Consider the following 22,055-nt stretch of genomic DNA (forward strand, 5'->3'; position numbering starts at 1 on the left):
CAACTGTTGGATAGGTTGGCAATCTCTCCAATACTTGTTCTCGGCCTCCAACTTTACAATCCTTTCATTTGCCTTCCTCAACCTTTCTCGAATTGAAATGATGCCTTCTTGAATCTCCTCACATTCCATGTCATCTATGATTCTTCCCAAGTTATGCTCTTCTATCTCATATTCCTGAGCCACAATCTCATCCAATGCCTTGTTGATCGTTGGTATAACAATATGAACTCTTCGGTGACCATCATTGTCGCTCCTGATCACCTTTGCCACCGTTTTTGCAATTTTTTTCTAGTTCTCGCTATCACCCTTTCCATTAATCCTTGGATATCTTCAATTGTTCGGGCAGTCACTACCTCGCCTCTTGGCATGAGCATTTGCCTCAACCATAGTAGTGCAGTGCATCTCCCCAAATCTAGATTCGGTTCAACTAGCAAAGCATCACCAACGGCCTCAGGTGCCTGGCTTATTTTCTCAATATCAATTGGCCTATCTTCTTCTTCACTAGTGATTATCACATCATCTCCGTGTTGGTTCTCTGAGAGAGGAGAATACTCGGTGCTGTCGCTGTAACCACTTGATTTTGAATCAGAGCTCACCTCTACCATGACCCCTTGTCTACTTGTATTATCTTCTTGGCTTCTAGCCTCAATTATGCTCTCTCTTGGTGGCATTGCATTCTGTTTCTTTGCTGGAGGTTCCCGATGTTCTTTACTTTTCTCAACCTCCAAACCTCTCTTCTTGTTCTTAACTGTTCTTTGTTGCTGACTATTGCCTCCACCTTTCTATCCGACTAACTTTGTTGGACTTTCCTTTGATTTCATCTTCTCATAAGTAAGGTGTACCCTCCGACTTTATAATTTCCTTAACTTCTCATTATACCACAACTCAGTGTGTAGATCCACTTTCCTTGTAATTGCCTCCAAGGAAGGAACCTGATGATCATCCCAATCCATTGGATTCAACTCCATTGCATCTACTGTATCATAATATTTTCTTAGCACATTTTCATCATCCTCTAGTTGATCAGGAATATCAAGGCTTCTCCATCTGATTGCCCTCATCATGTTCACTAAAAATCTTGAGAAAGCTAGCTTTTTCACATGAAAGTTGTCCTGGGCATTAGTCCAAAATTCTTCTATCATAGGAACATGTCCAAATGTATTTCCATGAGATGCCTTGATAAAACCATTAGGATTGAATCCTTGTCTTGCTCTATACCATCCTAGATGATACCATTCTAACTCTTTCCCCGCAACTGCAAAGGCGGTAGGATTGGGACAACTATCATTGCCAATTCCAAATGAGAAGGTAGTCCCTGTCTCACCTTTAAGTTTCATCATTTTGTCATAATGATAAGTTGTCTAGCCAATTCCGTCAAAACTACCTTGTTGGGTGGGTACTTTAGAAGTCTCTTGGGACAAACTGTACTTCCTGCTACTCTAATATAAGTGAATTGCGAAAATTGGATGAACCAACTCCCATACTTCTTGACTTTTGCTTCTGCTTCGGTTGAGAGCCTCTTAGCAGGTGTCCCTTGCAATATCCTTACCGTCTTCATGGAAAAGGCGTCACAAAACATCTTATAATCCGTGGTGTTGTGCAAATGAAGCTGTGGATAGCACTCATGCACCAAACATTGGCCCAACCAATTGCCAATTACTCCTAAGGCCTTAAGTCCAGGATTTTCATATAGTCTCGCAATCAGATAGAAAAGATAGGACCCCATATAGAATTTCTTTTGATTTTGCATGGTCCTAAGTTGCAATTCTAAATTTTCACTTATAATCCTAGCCCAATCAAATCTTTTCTTTCCATTCTCAATTTCATCAATAAAAATAATACATCTAGTTTTCAAATTGCATACCTTGAGCTAAGTCCGTGATCCAGCTGAGAAATCTACACTTATCACCATATTCTGATTTGAAATTTGACACGGTGAGCCTTGATGATTTGGTAACTCCCATCTTGCCTTCGTGCAACCAATTTTGCTTTAGGTGAATGAAGAAAGCCTCTTGATTATCTTGAAATGACTTGGCCGCTTGATCCATCATTACCACTGTCATGCCTTTGTGTTGGGGGATATTAAATGCTTTTTCGACCACCTTGTCTGCCGATGTTGGCCAATACACCCTTCCCTTCATAAAAAATGATGGATTTGGTAACAATATCAAATCAGGATGCACACTCCATTACCAATTCTAGACAAGGCAAGGTAGGAGGGAAGGCCGCTGCGTGTACAATTTCGTTTCTGTAGATTTTCTTTCCCATGGGGGATTGTCCTTCCTTCAATCTATCCTTTAACTGTATCATGTTGACTGTACCGATATTAGTGTCACCTATTTGCCTCACTTTCAAGAAGAAGGTGGTCTTAGGCATCACGTCTTCCTTGTCTATTTTGGTATTTGTTCCCTTTGGGTTCTTGCTTGCACTAACATCTACCATCCTAAACACTTATTTCTGCCCCTTCGTTCTAAATGATATGGACTACACTTATCAATCTCCAACCTTCTTTCTATCGATGGAATCTAGCTTATTTTTGCCTCTCCAAGTCCTATCTCTACACTTGCCAATCTCCAACCTTCAACCTAGGGGTGGGACTACCACTTATTTTTGCTTCTTCGTTACCTTAGGATGGACTACATTTATATCTCCCAACTTCAACCTAGGGTGGTCTAGCTTATTTTTTGCCTCGCCAAGTGTCCTATCATGAAATCTACACTTATCTCTCCAAACTTCAACCTATTAATGGAATGATGAAGTGGTGGATGATGAATGCAAGAAGAATATAAGGGAAACGAAACCAAGCAAGAACAAGGAGTGGAATCCGCGTTTAAACCAATCTTTACTTCTAAAATGAGTAGAATTTTACTTTAATTTTGTCTTTACGAATAATCGGGCCCTTTTCAAATTCGGATCAGACTTTAGAAATGTCAAGCCTCCTTGCAAATAATGATGCCCTAGCAAAAATCAGGACTTTGACTTCCTTGAAATTGCCCACATTTGCCAAAAATCAGACCTTGGATCATGTATCTCCTTTGCCAAATAAAATTGCCCAAATCTGGAAGTTGAAATTGTAGCCTTTGGAAAGAAAATCAGACCTCAACAAAAATCGCCTAAGCAAGAAAAATTCAGATTTGCTCCAAAATCTGACCTAGGCAGAAATTCGCCCAAGAGGAAAGAAGAAAATGCCGCCAAGCAAGGAAAAATCTGCCCAAGAAAATCGCTCAAATCTGCAAATTGCCTCTCCAAGAAAAATTGCTCACCAAGGAAGGAGGAGGAAGATGGAATGAGGAAATAAGAGAGGAGGGAGCCCCTCTTATACCAAAATTTCCTTGTCCCTCCAAGCTGGCCGATTTGCCCTGGAGGAAAGCAAAATTAAACTAACATCTTTATTAATTGCCCAGATTTAAATGCCATGCTAAACTTACTTAGCTCAAAGTGAAAATAGCCCATTTAATTGCTGGTTGTGATTAATAAGTCTTTTATTTAATTATCCCTTTATAATAAAGTAAATTAACTTTTGCATTAAAATCATGTAAGAGTTGAACTGAGAATACCATGTATGATAGCTCGTCGGAAAGAGCTCAACCAAATCCACCAAGCTGAACACTGCAAATTTCAATATCACTTGACTCTCACTGACTTACTAAAAATAGTAACTCTTGAAAATACTACCAAATGAGCTCCTTAATCACTTCATTAGCCTATGGAAACTCCTTTTATAGGCTTATCTATTGACCCTAATGGTCACAGTAAGTAGTGGGACATTATAGTCCACCCCCCTTGAAATTGCTTGTCCTGAAGAAATCTCAGTTCTTGATGTTGCAATACCTGCTCCTTTTTCCAAGTAGCATCCTCCTTTGGTAGGTTTCTCCACTTAACCAAGTATTCCTTAACTACCTTGTTCCTAAGAGTCCTCTTTCTGGTATCCAGAATAGCTTCAGGGACCAACACAAGCTTACCCTCCTCATCCAACAGTGAAAATCTGCAGAAGGCACAATTCGTTGACCAGTGGCTTTCTTAATCTCGACACATGAAACACATTATGTATTCGACTGCTCTCCGGAAGCTCAATCTCATAGGCGACCTCACCTGCTTTGCAAATCACTCTGTAGGGTCCATAAAACCTAGGCTTCAACTTCTCGGCTCCGCTTTTCTTGAGTGATGACTGTTTATATGGCTGTAGCCTCAAGTAAACCATATCCCCTACCTCAAAACTGCGCTCTACCCTGTTGTAACATCCTGATTTCCCAAGTCTTAATTAACAAATAACATACTCAAAGAAATATAGTTATCACTTCATCTTCACAGGAAGTCAGTTAAATCAGTTTCATTCATATGAAAGGGATTGACGGTTAAAATCAGTTAAACAAAATTTCTTAACAAAAAACTTGAAACACCATCAAATGAAATTACTACAGAAATTAAAAACGACATACCTTGAAATTTGAGATCGAAAATTAAAACTAGGGATGCTTCTGCAACAACCCGGGTTAGTCCACAATACTTTTATAACAATATCACAAAATAACTTCCATCCAATATTGTTAAATCAAAATCAAATGACAATTATCATTAAATACCACTATTTAAAATTAGGGCATCACTTACCATTGTAATCATTAGGGCATTGATTACCATTGGAATCTTTTAGGGCTTTTGATACCGTTGTATCACTTAGGTCTTCTAATGCCACTGATTCAAGTAGGGCTTCCGATACCACTGATTTAAATATCGCTTCCGATACCATGGATTCAATTAGGGCTCCTGATATCACTGTATCACTTAGGGTCCAGTTATCACTCAATCAGTTAGGGCTTCAAATTCCTTTCCTTCCGATTACTTAACTGTGACAGTAACTCAAGATTAGAAAATATACTTATATTCAATATTCATAAAAAATGAAAAACATTCCATAAATCTATCTCTTGCATCTAGGTGTAAAATAATGGTAATAATGAATTAACTCAATTTAATCTTACCTCCTCATAAATAAAATTGATAATACCTGTTTCCGATAAACAATTGAATGCATAGCTTATCTTTGTCTGACACACGTCTGACATCTTGGGGAGAGGTGAAACATTGTTAGGGGCTTAACCACCCAACCTCGGACCAAATCTTATCCCCACACAATCTCTAATGAGAAAGAACCTCTCTACCTAGAATAGACAGGGGTCATCTTGCCATCCATAGGGCATCTTGGTATTTTAATATACAACTTGGCAGCAGAGATCACAATTCATGCATGCGTTATTAATTAATTCATATTAAAAATGATAAACGTTGTTTTGTCTTAACTGATACTGATTCATGTTATTCATGAATCCTTTCTCTCACCTCATCACCCATCTCCTTGGCTACACAGCTAGGTGAGTCCTAGGTGTTCGGAATTCTCAGAACAATCGGTTTTGTCAATTATACAAGAAGATTACATGCATCCAACATTTCACACTTTGTGATTACATAATTATGTTCTTTAAAGATTTCAAAATTGAATGTTTAATTAATTAATTTAATCATAACTGATTTATCTTCCGCGTTCTTGCAGATTAACTCCACCTCTTCACCATTTCATGGCTTCACTGCCGGTGAATTCCTCGATGTCAAAAGTGTTCTAAATATGCTTGGAAATTTTAATTAAGCATGTGCAATTGTGTGATTCCATATAATCAATCAGTTTATTACAATTACCAACGGATTTCATAAATGATATAACTCAAGAATATTTGGTGAATGATCTCATATACACCTCAGATTTACCAATAGCTAGTATTATGGATTGACCACTACTTAACAGGCCTGGCCAGCTGTGTATGGATACTCGAATCAGAAAGAGAAAGAAAAGATTTGGAAATCATATTTAAATTATTCTTTGACCTATCATTATGCATTGACTGAAAAATAGATATCATACTCGGTGATAAACGAATCATGAATTACAATGCATCTATGGTTTCTAATCTTGGAAAAATCCGACTGTAGTCGGGCTTATCCTTGAAGGAGAAAGAAAATAAAAAAAAAACTTGAAAGTACAATGTGGCTTCTTCTTGCCCTGGCCGGAACTCTTTGTTCACCCATTATCTTGGACTCTTGGCTTAAGTATACAACGATGGCGGAATAAGGAAGATCAATGTAATACTGACTGTGCAAGACGAATTGCAATGGCTTGGCTGGAAAACGTGAGTCACGGCTCAGTATGATTGTCACAGCTAAAAGAAAAACATATCAATCCAAGAGAGAAAGAAGTTGCTTGGCTTAAGATGAAAACATTTCAGATTAAGAAAAGAAGAGAAGAAATTTGGATAAGTGTAAAGAATGGAATAATAATCAGTCTGGCTCCTTTCATGGCTTCCTTAAAAGAAGAGCAAATATGACTCCTAGGCTCCCACCACAAAAAGATTAATTGCCCATTCGAATACCAAATATTAAAATCGATTGAGAAGAGAGGGAAAAGAAAATAAAAGGTTGGAAGAGAAGTTGGAAAGATTATAAGACCATTCGAATTGCCAAAAATTAAATTGATTTATCTTGCCAAGTGTTATTGTTTAAAAGCAAAGAATATTAAATCGGAAAGAAAAGAGTTGGAAGGTTGTAATTCGAAAATTATCCAAATGTTATTTTAATTCAAACATTATTATAATCTTATATTTATAAATGTACATGTAACATCACTTTATTAATTATTAAATTATAATGGTGTCAAATTATGTTTATATTATATGCACGTTTATAAATATTTATTAAAATAATATGATGAAAGATAAATTAAAATCCTTGAGATACGTTTTATATTTTAACTCAATTATTTTATGTAAATTATTTGTTTAAATAACTCATGCAGGCCCCACAAATGTATCTTGTTCCAAGTCGCTAGGTCCTCTACCCATCTGTCTAGTGATGGTGATGCTCCTGCCTAATTCTTTTCTGACAATGCTTCCACTCCTTTGACATGTTTCCTGCAAGGAAATTCCCTGCAGTTAAATTATATTATTTAATCATAATTAACTTCTCAATTCCATGAATTCATGATTAATGATCAACTAACATGTTATCTTCACTTGAAATCATAACGACTAACTATCTTACCATTTTGCCAGATTATAACAAATTAAATTGTCAACTGACTTCATGTGAACCTCAACGGCTATATTTCAAATTAGGTCAAAAATTGAGATTTAACACTTGTGTTGATCAGTATACAACTTCTATTGATTCTTAGCCTGCTGTATGTTCTCCATGAGCACTTTCAAGATATCTTGAATATTCTGCAATAAGTCTTCCGCTTTGGGCACTCTGCTGTCCCCCAAAAATAAATCGATGAAGCTAGGTGCTTCATAACCATACAGTGCCATGAAAGGAGTCATCTTAAATGGACATATGATAACTGGTATTATAACAATACTCTCCCATATGCAGCCATCTGACCCATGGTCTCTGTTGTGCACTCACATAGTTTCTCAAATATCCCTCCACCCATTTATTCACAATCTCTATCTGCCCATTTGTTTGTGGATGGTAACTAGTGTTGGGTGTAAGATCCGTACCACACAACCTAAACAATTCTTTCCAAAAAACACTCATAAATTTACTATCCCGGTCACTGACTATGAATCTATGCAGCCAATGTAACCTGAATATCTCTCTGAAGAAAAGATCTGCCATTTATGCTGCTGTGTAAGTGGATGGAATAGCAAAGAAGTGAGCAAATTTCATCAAGCGGTCTACCACCACATAGATGCAATCTCTCCTTTGCACTCGTTGTAACCTGGTGATGAAATCCATCAAAATACTTTCCCATTTCCTCTCGGAAATGGGCAAGGGCAGAAGCAATCCTGTGGGAAAAGTGTGCTCTCTCTTATTCTGCTGACACACCACGCACTCTCTCACATATCTTTGTACGTCATCCTTGAGTCCCCTCTAGGTGAATCTCTCATGGATTTGCCTATAAGTTTTGAAGATCCCAGGATGTTCAGCTTTAGGTGCATTATGAAATGCCCTCAAGATCTCCTCTCTAAAATGTGATGTAGGAATCAAATAAATCCTGTCGTGAAATCTGATTAACCCATCCAACACTACATACCTGTCATCTTGAAGGGTGCTTTCAACTATCCCAAAAGCCCAATCATCTCCTACATACTCTGCTGAAATACAATCTCTCCAATCTCCTAAAATTTCTGCTAGAGCACATAAGTGAGGTCTCTGAGATAAAGCGTTAGCGACCACATTTTTCTTACCTTTGATAAACTCTATGTCAAAGTCATAGGCTTGCAATGTGGTAACCCATTTTTGCTATTGGTCATTAAGAACATGGTGGCCCATGAAGTCTTTAATGTAAGGAAACTCAGGTGCGGAAACAGCTTCCTACATTAATCTCATAAGGAAAGTATGATGCAAATCCTATTAAAATCTTCTTGACTTACAGATTCAATATCATGTAAACAACAATATTGCAGCCAACCATGCATACAGAAAATAGACAGAGAAAGGAACACATAACACAAGGATTTGCCGGGGTGGGGAAAAACCTTTCGATAAAACAACCCCACCCCTTCAGAACCTGCACAATGTATTATCTTCAACACAAGGTTACAATACACTTGCAATGCAAGTTCAACATCGACAACAGAAGACTCCAGTAGCTACTCGCAGTACCAACAATACACCTTTTTCGCATCTCATCTCTTCGCAACCCTAAAAATGCTTATAACATGCGCTTCACTTTAGGGCTACTCCCAAAGGTAAACCGTATTAGGGTTTTACCATTCTCCGAGAAAATAGGAACCCCAAAATTTATTTCCCCACTATTGGGGTAGAGTGTACAGTACTCAAATATCTTAGTTGCCACATGTCTTCACCTGTCATTGAATCTTCCTAACATAGCTCTTACGTGTCATAGGAATCCGTCATAACCGTTTTAGTCATGATCTCCTTATACACAATTCAAGATGTCGACACATCAACATTATTTGCAAGAAATACATTTTACAAAACAAATAATAAGAATAGGAATTATACAAGGTTGAGACACTTTATTCCTAACATTTAATACTATTGTGATCAGTCTTGATCACAAAACACCCACCTATCAAAATAGATCGGAATTTGGCCAACACATGCATTATGGCCAACATTTCCTTGTCGTAGATAGAATAGCTCCTCTCAACTCCTCGGATCTTCTTACTCTCGAATGCAATGGGGTGTTTCTCTTGCATCAGTACTGCCCCTATCCCATCTCTTGAAGCATCACACTGAAGCTCAAATGGTTTTGTAAAATCCAGTAGAGCTAGAACCAGACAAGATGACATTACCTGTTTGAAGTGGTCAAAACATCTCTGTGTTGCCTCTATCCATATGAAGGCTTCTTTCTTGGTGAGATTTGTCAAACGTGCAAGAATCTGTGAGAATTCCCTAACGAACCTCCTGTAAAAATCACATAAACCAAAGAACCCCTTAAGCTGTGTGAGGTTTGTGGGAGTAGGCCAATCCACAATAGCTCTAATCTTTCTGGGATCAACCCGAACACCATTTGCACTAATAATATGCCCAAATAAAGGAGCTTGATCATGCCAAACTCGCATTTTGATTCCTTGGCATACAATGACTATCTAGAATAGATAACACCTCCTCCAGATGTTGCAAGTACTCTTCCCAGGTCTTACTGAAGACCAAGATGTCATAAAAAAAAATCAAGATGAATCTCCTCAATTGCCCCCTGAACACTTGGCTCATACAACCCTGAAATGTGGCACGTGCATTGGTTAGCCCAAATGGCATAACCATAAACTCTAAGTGGCCATAGTGACATCGGAATGCTGACTTCTCGATGTCCTCTGCTCTCATCTTGATCTGGTGATATTTGGATCGTAAATTGATTTTGGTGAAGAAGCATGCACCATGCAACTCAACAATCAGCTAATCAATCCTAGGAATAGGATACTTGTTTTTAATTGTTTTCTTATTCAGTGCCCTGTAATCATTGCACATGTGCATCGTCCCATCCTTTTTCTTCACTAGAACTACTGCTGAAGCAAAAGGGCTTTTGCTAGGCCTGATGTGCCCCATCTCCAATAGTTCCTTAATTGCTTTCTCTATCTCATCCTTGTGTTTCTTAGGATGACGATAGGGAGCAATCATGAGTGGTTTGGCTCCATCCTCAAGCTCAATTACATGCTCTATCCCCCTGTCAGGAGGAACCCCATGTGGAATATCGTCAAATACTTTGGCGTGCCTGTCAAGTATCTCCTGGATATTTGGTGGATGACTCTTTGCCTGTGGCTCCTATGGAGCTGGCATAATGAAACATTCTGCTGCCTACTCTATGTCATTATACCGAAAAAGTCTTTGCATTCTCCCCAAGGAGACTACTCTGCAACTCCCATCTGAAAGTTCTCTGAGTACAACAGTTCTGCCCTCATGCTTGACTCTCATCTCCAATTTCGCTAGGTTGAGTGTGAACTCAACTAGCAAGGCTATCCATGTCATGTCGAGGAGGACATCATAGTCTCTCATGTCTACTACATAGAACTCATCCTCCAACTCATAGCCATCTCCAAACTTGATGTGAAGATTAGATATCTTCCGAGTGCATAATAATTTGTCACCATTAACTACCATGACTCTAAAACTAGCATGCTCCTCGATCTATAAACCTCTCGTGGCTACCAACCACACATCAATGAAGTTATGTGTAGCCCCAGTGTTAATGAGAGAGATCACCTTCTGCCCCTGGATAGTACTCCTGACCCTAAATGTGATCGCCTCTTGAGCCCCCGTCAATTGTGCCAATGACCTATCATAGTTAGGATCGTTGCTCCCATCCGAAGTGCTACTCTCATCCGAATCAGAGTGCTGATCCTCCCCCTCTGATTGTGAGTCCCCTGCTGAAAAATACTCCATTGGATTTGCCTTAGCCTTAAGAGGGCACTTATGAGATAAGTCCCAAGGCTCTCTACAATAAAAACACAGCTTCTTCCTCCTCAACTCATTCAGGGTGTCATTATCCAACTTCCTATTATCCCCTTTTGGTTGTGCATCCTAGTAAAAAGACTTTTTGTCCTTAACCTTATCATTCTTCGTATGTGAATCCCTAGGCTGAAATTTGCTCTTAAAAGAAGAAGGTGCTAAGTCACAAGCCTTCTTAGTAGCCTCCTATAATTTAGTTGGGTTATGCCCCTTGACCCAACCCCTCAAGGGATTTGAGAGTTTGTCCATAAAAAAAACTACTAATTTGCTCTTTGTAATATCTATAAACAACACAGCTAACCTCAAAAATTCACTAATATACATCTCAACTGATCCCCACTGCTTGAGCTGTGGCAACTCTTTAATCTGTAACTCGGGATCTTTGGTATCAAATCTCTTTATGAGTCTCTCAGTGAACTCCTCATAAGATGTGATCTGATTATGCCCCAAGGTTACCATATAACGGTGCCACCACTCATGCACTGGACCATCCAAATGAATAGTCGCGTACTTGATAGCCTCCTCTTCAGGCATAGGATTTAGTTGGAAGTATGTATCTACTTTTTGCACCCAAGCTCGTGCAATCATCTTCTGTGAAGCATCATAATAAGGTCAAGAAAGTTTTCCAACTTTCTCTCTAAGCTCAAAGTTTTGATTTTTCCCTCCTGCTCTAGGCATGTGTCTCATCCTCAAGTCCATATAATCTCCAAGGGAAATATCTGCCTGAAACTTCGGTCCACTAGTTTCCCAGTCCCTCCTGAACTGATCTTGTAACTCGGTAATCTGCGGTTCGTTTACTGGTTGTACCAGATCTTTGGGTGGTACTGAGCTTGCTGTTCGAGCTGGGCGTGTAACATCTCTAAAGTTATCAGCCTCATTCCCATTGTTGCCATGTCCATTATTATTACCATTAATGTTATTCTCAAGACCATTGTTGTTGTCTCGGCCTCCATTATTATCATTGACCCCATTTCCATTGTTAGCATCACCTAGATTAATATTGATGCCCATCTGTCTAGCCATAAGTTGCAACATCATATCCATTTGCTTATTCCGCTGCCCCTCCTCTAATGTACTCAGTAACTGTCTAGACATTACCTTCTCTTGATCTTGACTGACATTCCTGCCTCCGCCTAGTCCTTTATACCTGTCATCTCGGTCACCCATACGGCTGTCTTGTTCAAAGAATATCTCCTCTATGTTTGTATGACCAGATTCTATGTTAACCTGCACGGATGAACTAGACTGCTTGCTTTGTGAGTCTGAATCTTTGTTGTCTTGCTCTAGTATGGCAGAAGTTAATGGCCTTTGTCGCATGCTCAAACCTACATTCTAAACCTGTTTTATTTTTGACTTTAGTGTTTTGACATTTCGTCAAACACTTTTCCCTTTATCCAGTTGTTCCAAATTCCCTTTAAGGCTTTCACAAGATGACAAGACTTAAAGCTTTGATACCACTGTAATAACCACCCCTTTTTTGTTTTTTGAGGAGACTTGCAAACTACTAAGTATTATCAATTAGAGTGCGATTTTCAACATGGCATTTTGACAAACACTTAGCAAACATACAACAATAAATATGCAAAGTCTAGAACCTCTTTATTTGCTGATAAAATATGGATTTTGCAATAGAAAGGTTTACATACAATTGCCTCATAGGCTGTAGCAAATATTCAGACTGGTATTTAACAATTACAATGCCCAAAAATGAACATTATGATGGAAGGAAACTGGGAGTAGATGCCATAGTGATCTGCTGATGAAATGACAGCCCCCTCAAACTTTAATCAGCTAGAGTGTACAAGAAACTCAATGCAACACTGTTCGCGTACTGTAGCTGCACTATTCACGCGTACTGTAGCTGCATTATTCACACGCACTGTAGCAAAAACATTATTCACACACCCTATAGCAAAAACACTATTCACGCGCACTGTAGCAAAATCACTATTCACGTGCACTGTAGCAAAACACAATAAATCCCACTGTGTTTCTTGAATGAAAACACCCGGTAATCCTCCTGACTGTGTCTTTCAACAGCAAAGAGATGCTAGCAAAAAGAGATTTCATGCTCCAAGCTCAACAATTAGATTTCCTAGAAATCCGATAGCATAATAGTAATATCCTCGAAGCATACCCCAACTCATTCCAGCCAAGAGAATATAAGGTCCTCCAAGAAGTCGACTTCATCTGCATAAGCAATGTGAGATAAATGAGAAACACCTTTTTAAAACAACTTTATAATAAAGTGACTTAATTAATAAGTCTTTTATTTAATTATCACTTTATAATAAAGTAAATTAACTTTGGCATTAAAATCATGTAAGAGTCAAACTTAGAATACCATGTATGATAGTTCGTTAGAAATAGCTCAACCAAATCCACCAAGCCGAACACTGCAAATTTTCATATCACTTGACTCCCACTGACTTACTAAAAATAGTAACTCCTAAAAATACTGCTAGATGAGCTCCCTAATCACTTCATTAGTCTACAAAAGCTCCTGTCATAGGCTAATCTATTGACCTTGATGGTCACATTAAGTAGGGGACATTACATATATCAGTTAGTTTGGTCCTGTTTTGGAGCTAATGGTAGACTAGTGGCACCCTATAGATGCACCTTTCCATTTGTTTTCAGATTCTATCAAAGGCATGGTCTTCCTGCTGGAGGTAACATTTTGGCTTTATTAACTTGAAATTTACTACAAGTTTTTCTATCTTTTCTTATCTTTGGCCTGCAGCATTGTAAGTTTTGTCTTTTTCTAAATGACTTGCAAAATGTGTATGACATGGAACTCATTAAGATCCAGTGGTCATTATAGGATGCTACTGCTTTCTTGGTGAAAGCGTACCCTGTTGTAGTCATTTTCCTTTAATAAGATCAATGATACAGAGACATTTTTGAGCATTGTTGATGATGGAAGAATGGGGAAACTCTCAAACTCGGAAAGTTTATCTAAAAAAAATCCATTTCTCATCCCTTTGAGTAAGCTTACCAAAGACACTTTACCTACCTTACATCACCCACTAAAATCCCAGAAAATTCTACTGACCAGGCTTGGGGGAAGCCTGTCTTAATTAAAGGGCAATCTTTACATCATGATTTATCTTTTCTACTTGGGCTTTATTCAATCCACTGTCACCATGCAGCTGAACCTTATGTTTGAACCTGAGCTACTGGGCATACAGGAAAAACTATGTCAACAGAAAACTAACTTTTTCTATCAGTGTAGTTGCTGTTGAGCATAAGATCAAACTGCACTGCATTATTTTGTTACTGAGCATATTTAAATAAAACAAACACACCATGCTACAATTCGTGCACTGTAAATTTTGACATCCAAGCAACTGAGGTTTGAGTATTAAGACTTTAAATTTCAAAATTATTCATTTCTTTTTCTTCCATTTCATTGATTGCGCAGCCTAAAATCTATCAATTGAAGATGCCACCATCAAAGAAGTCTGTGCTTGAAGAAATGCGTTGAAATAGATTATCTTTGACCCTCAACTTACTTCCCGCAGGATCCACTAGACACAACCTCTAAAGTGGGAGATATAGCACAATTAACATAGCAGACTTACAGAAACAGACTGATATAAATTGGCAAGTCTACACCCAGTCTCTTTCTCAATTCTTATTCAACTACTAGCTCACATTGCCTCCAATGCATTTCAATAAAAATAGGAAACTGAATGAACCAAATATAGATTTGAACTACTTACCACCAACTCCAAATGTCAAGACGAAAGTGCAAAAAACCAGTGCAAAAAAAAAGTATTATTGTGGGGAAGAGACCATAGTTTTCAAATCAAATTGCTGTCCTGAACACATGAATTCGGTGTTGAGAAAAAATTCTGAATCTTGTGGAGTATGTCATTTTTAAAGCACAATATTAGACTACCGGTTTCCTAAGTCCATTTCCATCTTCTAAGTAATTGGGAACAAAGTGGGGTGAATTGTTTCCAAATGTGGATTAATTTTTGTACTTAAATTCCTGCATATTTTAAGATTTTCTGCTTGCATTAATAGACTGAAGTTTGAACTAAGTCAGAGTCTCTGAATGCTTTTCAGAACTTCGATGCTTAGAATCTGGTTCTTTGTACTAACTTTTATTTTGAGCAGGTGTGGAATCAAGGCTGCTCAAAGCACGTATGCGTATGCAACAGAAGTATCTCGACCAGTATTTTATGCTATATGAAGATTTTCACATTACTTTGCTACCATTGTTACATGAAGAGGTTGGTCAACAGTTACTGATGTGGTTCCTCAAATAATATTACTATGGTTATCAACGTACATGGTACCTCTTTAGTATGATGATTCATCTATTGAAAATTTAAATATTTGATAAGACACTTTCAGCAGTCAATTACACAGTATGAAACTTTTCGAAATATTGTTTACAGGTATGTGGAGTGGAGGCCTTGAAGAAATTTTCAATTAATCTTCTTACTCCATACAAATCATGTTCAGATACAACCAATCCAGCAGAAAGTTTAGAGGAATTAGAACATAGAGTATCCAATTTGCGACTTCAATTGAAGGAAGCTGAGAGCAAGCTAGACAAAATGAGAAAAGGGAAGCAAAAAATGTAACAAGGCTTAATTTCCTAGTATTTTAATGTATCTTATTTCTTTCAGCTAAATTCTTAAGAGTTTATTATCTGTGGAGCAAAACCAGGGAAATTGTTAGGGTTTATAGTGAGAGTTGGTCCCCAATTCTTAGGATATCTTCACCATGTCCAGCGGCCATACTCTTGGTCATTACATTTGTTGATTAGTGTTTTTCAGCAGCAACTTTTGCCTCAATTTTCCAGCATTAAGATTTGTTGTGACTATCTCAATATTTGTTCAATCCTTGCATCTATTTCATGGGGGATCATTCAGTTGAGCATAAATGCCAAGGGAAGGAAACTGCAAGTCAAATCAATGAGACATGGGGATGATTTGTGTGTTAGAGAATTTTTCATGCTCCATATTGAGCATCATCATATGTCAAATTTTTTTGGCCGCTGCATTTATATTCAGGCAATTAAGTTATGTAAAATAATTTAATTAGCAGAAGGATTATAACTTATGTTTATGAAGTCTTGTTTCCAGAGTTGCAACTGAAGTTGTTATTTATTAATTTTACACAATTGAGTTTTAAACTCCTATGTTTCTACTATCTGGATTCTGCATTCACATCAGCAAAATAAATAATAGTACCATTTAAATAAATCGATATGGTCATATTTCATCATAAATATTCTGTAAAATATTTACTTATTTGAATAGGGAGGCTAGTAAATGTGAACTTCAAATTCCCACCTGCATCGCATTACCCACAATTTGCATGCGTTTGATTTATATGTTTGCTGATCGTACTGCATGCATTACATCAGTAGACAGAATTTTATAAATACAATAAATATTACTTTTATTTTAACTGAGAGATCATAATGAGTTTTCAATCAATTTTAAAACTTTGGTCCTTGAGTTCTAAACTCGCGTTTTAGTTAGTCTGTAGAAAGTAAGTTATTTATTGAAGGTTCTAGTTTGGTTTTATTTGGATGGATTTCATTTTAGAAGTAATCAATTACTGAGTTGAAATACTGTGGATTATTGCCTAAGTGCATCTCAACCCTGCTATTGGTGCAATGCAGATCCCCTAATTTGGTGCGAACTTCCATTCACAAGTTTTCGGTTCCGAATATAGTCTAAAATACCAAGATTCTTTTTAATAGGAGTCGATGATGATGTTAATAGATAGTCTTCAGAAAGTAAGTTATTTATCGAAGGTTCTAGTTTGGTCTTATTTGGACGGATTATAATTTAAAACTAATGAATTTTGAGTTCGAATACTGTGGACTATTGCCTAAGTGCACCTCACATTCTGCAATTTGTGCAATACAGAGCCCTTAATTTGGTGTGAACTATCATTCACAATACATTCCAAAATACCAAGATCCTTTTTAATAGGACTAGATGATAATGTTAAAAATAGATCAACAATTTTATTTTTAAAATTTAAACATTGTATAAAAATTACGTAGTGCGACGTTCGCAGGGGACACTAGAGTTTACTGACGTACCATTATTCAACAGGAAAGAGTTACAATAATGTCCAGAGAAGCCAAAACAGAGAGGACGTATCCTATGGGGCTCAGCAATATGAAATGCTCAATTCTCTTAATCGTCTTAGCTGTCAGTTATCACAGTGCTTAGACATATGATGCTATTGAATTGTACAATACCCATGCCTGAACAGAGCTTAGCCATCTGATGCCGTAGGATTAGACGACCCCTAGTTCTTGCTTCAACAATTCAACACACCTTGCTGCGTTCTTCGTTTATGCTCTTAATTTTGCGGAGAAGCTGAGTATGAAATCCCCATGCTCTAGACACTAAGCCCTTGTGAATTATCAGTGTATTTGAAATCGCAGGCATCCAAAAATCATAAACAGCTTTATGTAGAACATTTTAGATCATGAGAAGTAGAGATATTTTTCTTTGGCAAGTCAAATTGTGATATTGCTAGTAGGATTTGACTATGTAGTTTTTGAGTCAAACTTATTGACCCATATATCATGAGTAGTGGTTCACATGAACCCCTCTTATGAGAATGAATGGAAGACCTAGCATTCATTAGATCTTCGCCATGCTCTAGACAGTAAGCATTTGTGAATTACCAGTGTATATGAAATCACAAGCATCCAAAAATCATAAACAGCTTGTGTAGAACATTCTAGATCATGATAAGGACATATTTTTCCATGGCAAGTCAAATTGTGATATTGCTATTAGTATTTAATTGCGTAGTTTTTGAGTCAAACTTATTGACCCATAATTTATAAGTAGTGGTTCACATGAACCCCTCTCGTGAGAATGAATGGAACACTTCACACTCATTGGATCTTGGTGATGTTGACAGCGGTAAATCATCGAGACTTCTCTGGAGATCATCCATCCCAGTACTATTTCAGCTTGAACGTGCTTAACTATAGATTTTCCTCCAAGGTTAAATCCACTCTGCTTGCAACCCCATTTGCAAAACTTTCACCAAGTTTTGTGCCTTATGAACAATTCATAAGAAAGTCCCTTAAGCTCATTAATTGATAGGTAGGAGATATGTCTACCTCTGTGAGCATCATCTAGATTTAATGAGTGCTAAGTGTTCCATTCATTCTCACGAGAGATGGGTTCATGTGAATCACTACTCATGAAATATGAATCAACAAGTTTGACTCAAAAGCTGCAAATTTAAATCTTGATAGCAATATCACAATTATACATACTGCTTAATAGATATTTTCTAACATATTTGGCACTAGCTTGGGAATGATCCCATAATATCGATGCAATGTTTGTGTTAATTTTGTAACGCTGGTTAGAGACCATAAATTACAACCCAAGGAACCCCCGAGTGTTGAATAGTAGGTATGCCATCCCTCGCTGTGAATGCATGTGTCAATTTTAGCTCAATGAAGTACAGTTGCTTTTACCAGCACAAAAGTATACATTTTCTTTGTAAGAGGGAAAGAGAGTCAAGTATGCCGCTTTAGTAGACACCACCTGTTGTTTCGAAAAATTAAATCTCTAGGATACATGCAAGCTATTTCGACTGCCTGATCACAAGATAATTTCCTTGAATCTATAATCTTGTATTGTACTTCTGCAACTAAAAACCCCTTTTGCAACGTGCAAATTTATTTCAGGTCCTTTCCAGATGCCCCCATCCCACCCTCCCCATACCATACCATCAACAGATGATTTGACAATATCAGTGAGGATCCTAGTGCACATCGTACATCCGCCAATATAATATTTCATATCTGCTCCATATCTATCGTCCAGATTTGGTCCCTCCATTCTTCCTATTGTTTTCCATCGGCAATAGTGGTTTTACTTCCAATTCTTCCCTTCACGCGGGCAAATATTGGAGTTATGGTGCCGAAAACACTTTTCGAAGAGAGTAACACTTTGACAAGTAGGAGCATGATTTAAAATTTAAATTTTGCTATTAAAATTTTCAATGTAATCAGCAATAATTATTCGCTATTATCATGCTTTGTAGGAATATTATCACTTGTTCATACACTTTCAAATGTGAGAAGAAACATTTGCTTTAGCATTATTTTGAGCACTTAAATTATAAGTATAATAATTATCTTTTTTATTATAATAAATATAGAGACATATTTTTCAAATAATTAGAAAAGAAAATTGATAAAATTGTATTCATGATCAATATTTGAATAGGCATATGATTGATAAATATATAACTATTTAAATATATATCTATTATTTAAGAATATAAATATTATTATTTTATTTAATGAATGTTAAAAAATAGTCATACAAAATTATATTATTATGTGTTATGTTTTATGATATTAGATTAAAAATGACTTTAAATCAATTAAAATTATTTAAAATTATTCTTATTATAGTAATTTGAATGTAATTATATTTTAGTATTTAAAAGATCATTTGAAATAGATGGACAATAGATTAATAAATTGCTTATATAATTTTATTTGTTCATGAATGTAACAAATAGATAAAAAAGAAAATATTATTCATGAAAATATATTAGAATAATTAATATGAAATTATATATATATATATACTTTATTTACTCTTTGAAATTGAATTGATGTTAAATCAAATATTCAAATAAAATAAATTTCAAAAAACAACTTTCAACCATAACAAATTTAAGATTGATGTGATATTAAGATTTTAAAACAAACAATAAAGAATCTTGTTAATTAATTAATTTAGATGTATTTTATGAAATATTCGTCTTTGTAAACTGATTGGTGTAAGTATCACATGTCAAGTAGTATCACATTTCAATGAGTGCTTTTTTTTTTTTTTTTGTTTTAACAAAAGTGGAATATCATAAAATGTTATAATAAATTAACGGGTTCAAAAAAAGCTCCTGAGGGAAAGAACCAGAAAGAAAACTCTCATTTGTTACTCATAATATACAAGATGTGCAAAGTGTAATTCCTAAACTAAAATTGTTGACAAAACTAAAAGGCTTGCATTATATCCTCCAGATATTCAAACTCTAATCACATATTAGAACACTAAAGAGGCTTTACAAAATAGCCATATAAAGTGCCAATACAAATATAATCATGAATTCATTTATATAAAGTTTGTGTGTGTGTGTGTGTGTGAGAGAGAGAGAGAGAGAGAGAGAGAGAGAGAGAGAGAGAGCGCAATATGACTTATTAAAAGTAATTGACTAGTTATAAAAAAGAAGAGGTGGAATTTCCATGTGCATACTAGTGGTCTAATTTCAATGAGTGTTATTTTTTTTCTTAACAAACGTAGAATATCACTATATATTATAATAAATAAATTGGTTCAAAAAGAGGTCTTGAGGGAAAGAACAAAAAAGAAAACCCTCATTCGTTATTCATAATATTCAAGATGTGTAAAGTGTAATCCCTAAACTAGAATTGTTAAGAAACCCTAAAGGCTACCCTTATATCTTCTAGATATTTATACTCTAATGAGGTTTTTTAAAATTGCCATATAAAGTGCCCATACATATATAATCATGAATACATTTATATAAAGTTTTATAAACTCTAATGATTGTCTCAAAATTTATTGGCCATAATCCTCCATATAGATATCATCAATATCTGCAAAATGAATGAGTTAGTTATAAAATTCATTTAAAAATAAAGTCTTAGAAAATTGAATATCATTTCATAATTTCCTTACCATCTCCACTATTGTTGTTTTTTGATTAAGATCAATAGAAAAGGGCAACACATATTGTTGATTATTTCGTTGATCATCTAATACAACAATGCACATTTAACACATCCATTTAGATAAAATTAAATTAAAAACTAAAAACTCAACTACAATTTCAAATTTTTATTTTTTTGTGTCATAACTAAATTCTAAATCAGAATATTATTCTCATAATTTGTATCACATTATGTAAACAATAAAAAAATCAAAATTCCATTACCTCCACCGGTTTGTTGAAATGTTTGAGGACAAATAACATTTAGCATTGATGGTTGATCTTCACAAACTACATCTTGGTTGTTTGATAAAGCATTAAATGCAATTAGAAATGTGAACTAAGTAATCAATTTTAATAAAAATAGTTAATAGTGAGTAAATTACCATCTAGTACTTGTGTGTCATTTGTTATTGTTTGGTTCAAATCAATAGAAAAAGGCAATTGACATTGTCGAGCATTTCCTTGATCAACCAAACCTATATTGATAGATGTTCAACATATGAAATAAAAATTAGCAAGTATCGAGCTATATGTTGAAAGTAATAAAGTACTTTTAAGTAAATGTACTCACCTTGTTGTGACAGAATAACTCTTTCTCCTTGTATTGTTATGCCTGAACGATTAATGCCTTTTTTCCTTTTCCTTTTTAGAGTGTATAGAGGGGAATTGAAAACTTTCATGCTCATCAACTCTTTCATTTAAGATGAATAGATTAACGCTTATACATCTTTCTTGGACTAAACCATGGCGCCTTTCGCCCCATAAGCATGTTCTCTAAGCCAAGAATTGATTCAAATTTGGAACTTGAAGCAAGAGATGCATGCATATCATTTCTAAATCTCCCAACATGTTGAATGCATATTTTTTTTCATATTCTTCTGTAGTTGACAAATTTTGTTTAAATGAATTTACATAATCAATGCAAATTTGAAGTTCATCATGAGAAGTATCAAATGATCTTACACAATCTATAGTAAAAAAATAAAAAATTGTAAAGTCAAAGTACTATTTTAAAAGACTAAATATTTCTTAAGAAAAATCTTTGTATTAAAATTTACCAGTTCTCTTAGCTTCACCAATGTTGACTCCAAGCACATCTTGATCTTCTAAAGGTATAGAACCATCTACAATTGGAAAGAGAATCACTTGACTTTTTGATCCATAAAATAATTTAATATTTACTTGTAAACACACATTCTTATTACCAATGTTATAGTTTTCATGACCAAAATTCCCTCCAACTTTGTCATAATCCTCAACCAATGTAGTAACATCATCTGTATTTAAGATCAGTTTAAGTAGGTCTTAACAATATAATAATCAATTAT

The 22,055-nt window shown here is 35.9% G+C and overlaps 1 protein-coding gene across 1 annotated transcript in view; it reads left to right on the forward strand.

Annotated features, from left to right (window-relative positions):
- Positions 1 to 16,121, forward strand: part of LOC149532039 (P-loop containing nucleoside triphosphate hydrolases superfamily protein) — a 32,043-nt gene extending 15,922 nt beyond the window's left edge. Inside the window, exons 6-7 of the mRNA XM_089808761.1 lie at positions 15,091 to 15,206; positions 15,375 to 16,121. Of these exons, the coding sequence (XP_089664887.1) occupies positions 15,091 to 15,206; positions 15,375 to 15,563 (305 nt within the window). The 3' untranslated portion in view covers positions 15,564 to 16,121. The remainder of the gene's footprint in view (positions 1 to 15,090; positions 15,207 to 15,374) is intronic.
- Positions 16,122 to 22,055: the final 5,934 nt, after the last annotated feature.

The sequence above is a fragment of the Cupressus sempervirens genome, chromosome 11, assembly GCF_028749045.1.
Source record: "Cupressus sempervirens isolate cs-2001-9-10 chromosome 11, ASM2874904v1, whole genome shotgun sequence".
In the NCBI taxonomy this organism is placed as follows: domain Eukaryota; kingdom Viridiplantae; phylum Streptophyta; class Pinopsida; order Cupressales; family Cupressaceae; genus Cupressus; species Cupressus sempervirens.